The 3,310-nt window shown below is 36.5% G+C and overlaps 1 protein-coding gene across 1 annotated transcript; it reads right to left on the bottom strand.

Annotated features, from left to right (window-relative positions):
* Nucleotides 1-1,661: 1,661 nt before the first annotated feature.
* On the bottom strand, nt 1,662-2,591 carry LOC121472170 (olfactory receptor 4C46-like). The gene has a single exon (XM_041723265.1). The coding sequence runs from the start codon at nt 2,589-2,591 to the stop codon at nt 1,662-1,664; it is 930 nt and encodes a 309-aa protein (XP_041579199.1).
* Between the last annotated feature and the right edge of the window lie 719 nt (nt 2,592-3,310).

The following is a 3,310-nucleotide window of genomic DNA, read 5'->3' as shown; positions in this document are numbered from 1 at the left end:
TGGGTGATGGATAGATGGGATAAATGGAATATATTTATCCTGAAATTGTTTTGTGTGTGGGTTGAGCCACATATTGTTAAAAATATCCTTTCATGATGATATGTTACCACAATGTAAACTAATTAACAGAGAAGAATAACATGGACAACTCATGTTCATATGATGTAAACTTGCTGAGAGCAGGTTCAGTTTCAGTTACTTGAGATGAGAATGTCAGGTTCAATTTCTTTCTCATTACATGGTTTAAGCAGAGTTAAAACAAATTGTGGTCTGTTTAACAGATCTAGCTAGAATTCTTGAATCCAAATCAGACAAAATAGGAAGATTATTCCCTAGAGCTCAATATATTTTTTGCTCTACATTTTATTTACTTTATTGACCTTCCTTTATAGTTTTATTTTTTAGTTATTATTTATCATGCACTAGTCACTTTTCTAATTGTATAAAATATTCTAGGTAGCAGGTAAGATCTCTATGGAGTATAAATATATATTAAAAAGTAGAAATTCTCATCTGACATTGAAATGATCTTTGATTTGAGTCATGCATTTTCTAACAGCTTATCAGCATAAGATGGGTGACATGACAATGATATGATTCTGAAGCCCACAAGTAAATTTTCAAATAAAGTATCATATTCTTCACCTACTCCATCAGTGTTAATGGGCCTTCACTTTTATTTCCTAAAGTAAATACATACCAGAATATTGCAATGGGCATATTATCCACAACAATGATAACTAAAATTGACCCGAGTTATTACTGAAATATCCTTGGAATTTAGTTATAAGTAATGAATTAATAGAAATACAATATATAATCATCTATATTATTATGATATATAGTACATGTACATAATGATTTAACATGTATATGTATAAGATATATATTATATATCTATATATGTATATATATATTTGTATCTATATATTATATATGTGGTCCAGCATAAAGCCTAGCTCAATAAGTGGTAAGAATTATAATCGTCTTTCTGTCATCATTGTCTGGCACTGTATCACAACATTTAAGAGCATGGTCTGAGAAATCAGGTAGTCTCTGATTAGTGAATCTTCAGTATAATTATTTTGATAATTCCCCCTTTCTGTTTCCTCACCTATAAAATGGGGATAATAGCAATGCCTACTTCTTTGGATTGTTATAAAGACTACTGCTCAATACCAATATATTTTTAATTTTTTAAAAAATTATTTTATTTGTTTATTCATGAGAGACACACAGAGACAAGCCTTAGAGACACTGGTGGAGGAAGAAATAGGCTCCCTGTGGGGAGCCTGATTCCAGATCCCGGGATCATGCCATGATCCAAGGCAGATGCTCAACTGCTGAGCCACCTAGGTGTCCCTATTTTTAATTTTTAAAATTAGGATGAAAGCTTATGAATCCATGCATATGAATGAAGCTCATAAAACAAGCCCCGATTTTCTAGCATTATTCAAATATGCAAAGAGAGATCCTGAGCTAAGGTTTTTTTTCCACTTCTTGCACCCATTTTTGCTCTTGAAAACAAAATATATCCATAGCAGTCATTGTTGTTGCTGTTGTTGTTGTTGTTTTATGTCATAGGTATTCCTTGCCGAGATCATCCATCATGTCTGTTTGACCTTTACCTCAGTTGAATCACTGTTGAGCTCCAGATACATTTATTTGTCACTCACACTAGCATTCCTACTACACAGTTTCCTAATGGCATTTTTCATCTGGTCATTTCTCAAGGTATAGATTAAAGGATTTAACATGGGAGTTATTGTAGTATAGAACACTGCAACAGCTTTATCAATGGATAAAGTAGCTACGAGTCTCATGTATACAAATATGCAGGGCACAAAGAATAGGATGACCACTGTGATGTAGGAGACACAGATGGAGAGGGCATTGCACCTTGCCTCAAAGCTGTGGTTCCTTAGGGAGTGCAGAATGACCACATAGGAGACCATGAGGAGGAGGAGGTTTAAGACACAGATGAAACCACTGTTGGCAGCAACAAAGAACCTGAGAGTGTGGGTCTCAATGCAGGCGAGATTGAGCAAAGGATTCAGATCACATATAAAGTGATATATGACATTAGGGCCACAGAAGGGTAGTGGAATGGTAAAGAAGATCTGTATGGCTGCATGAATAAAGCCTCCCACCCACTCCACTGCCATGAGCAGGCTACATACCTGCCGATTCATGATGGTCATGTAGTGCAGTGGCTTGCAGATGGCCACATATCTGTCATAGGCCATCACAGTAAGCAGGATGACATCAGCACCTCCAAAAAAATGTTCCCCAAAGATTTGGATTATGCATGCATTGAATGGGATGGTCTTCTTTTCACGGAGTGACTCTATGATCAGGGTGGGGGTATTGACAGAAGAATAGCAGGCATCAATGAGGGAGAGATAGGCCAGGAAAAAGTACATGGGGGACCCCGATAATGGGCTGGCAGTGATAGTGACCACGGTGAGCACATTTCCTACCACAGAGACGATGTAGATGACCAAAAACACAACAAATATGATTTTCTGCATCTTTGGATTTTCTGTGAGCCCCAGTAGCACAAATTCTGTCACGTTGTTCCTAGTCTCCATTTTTTCATATTATGCTTAATTACATGACTTGAAAAAGAAATCCCTTATGTTAATGTAACCTTGTATTTAGTAAGCTTCCACATCTAGTAAATGTAGCAGCCTGTATTTTAATGAGAAGTGGATTCTCATGACCTTTTGTGAGATAGCAAGTGAGTTCTGAGTTATTGAAGACCATCTGGACACACTTCATCATCTGAGATGATAAAGAGCCTATCTTGAAGGAATCATACTGGCAGCTAAGTTTCAAAAGAGTGGTAAAGAATGGATGTTCAAGCTATGAATGGAAAGCTAGGAATTCCTTCTTTACCCTTAGGAAATGGGGAACCATGGAAGGTAACTGAATAGAAGTGGAAGAATGACCAGGGGTTGGAGGAATGGTGACTCTTGGATATAACTCTGTGAAAGACCTTTGTGTGTCTTGGATGATGTCAGCTGAGCTTCAGTAAGGGGATGTCAGCCAGAGACAGGAAGTCCAGTCACAGACCATTTCTAATAGTTGACAAGAAGTGGAACAGGGTGTTTCTTATGGGAATGTAATAAAAGTCTCCAGGAGCTATTATAAAAGAAGATAATACAAGTTTTCAAAATCCCAAAACATTATGCCAACTGATAATTATATTTTTTAATGATTGATTCCTATGTGCTTGGTAATAACCTGTGTGGTTAGCATTATTTCATTCATTTTCAAATGAAGAAATATTTGCAGAGACTGATGTTCA

The sequence above is a fragment of the Vulpes lagopus genome, chromosome 11, assembly GCF_018345385.1.
Source record: "Vulpes lagopus strain Blue_001 chromosome 11, ASM1834538v1, whole genome shotgun sequence".
Taxonomy (NCBI): domain Eukaryota; kingdom Metazoa; phylum Chordata; class Mammalia; order Carnivora; family Canidae; genus Vulpes; species Vulpes lagopus.
Note: the sequence above shows the minus strand (reverse complement) of the source record. Positions and strands in the feature narration are given on the sequence as shown.

Bases quoted from the DNA above. Each gene is read 5' to 3' on its own strand.
- LOC121472170 (XM_041723265.1), bottom strand. From the start codon at position 2,591: ATGGAGACTAGGAACAACGTGACAGAATTTGTGCTACTGGGGCTCACA.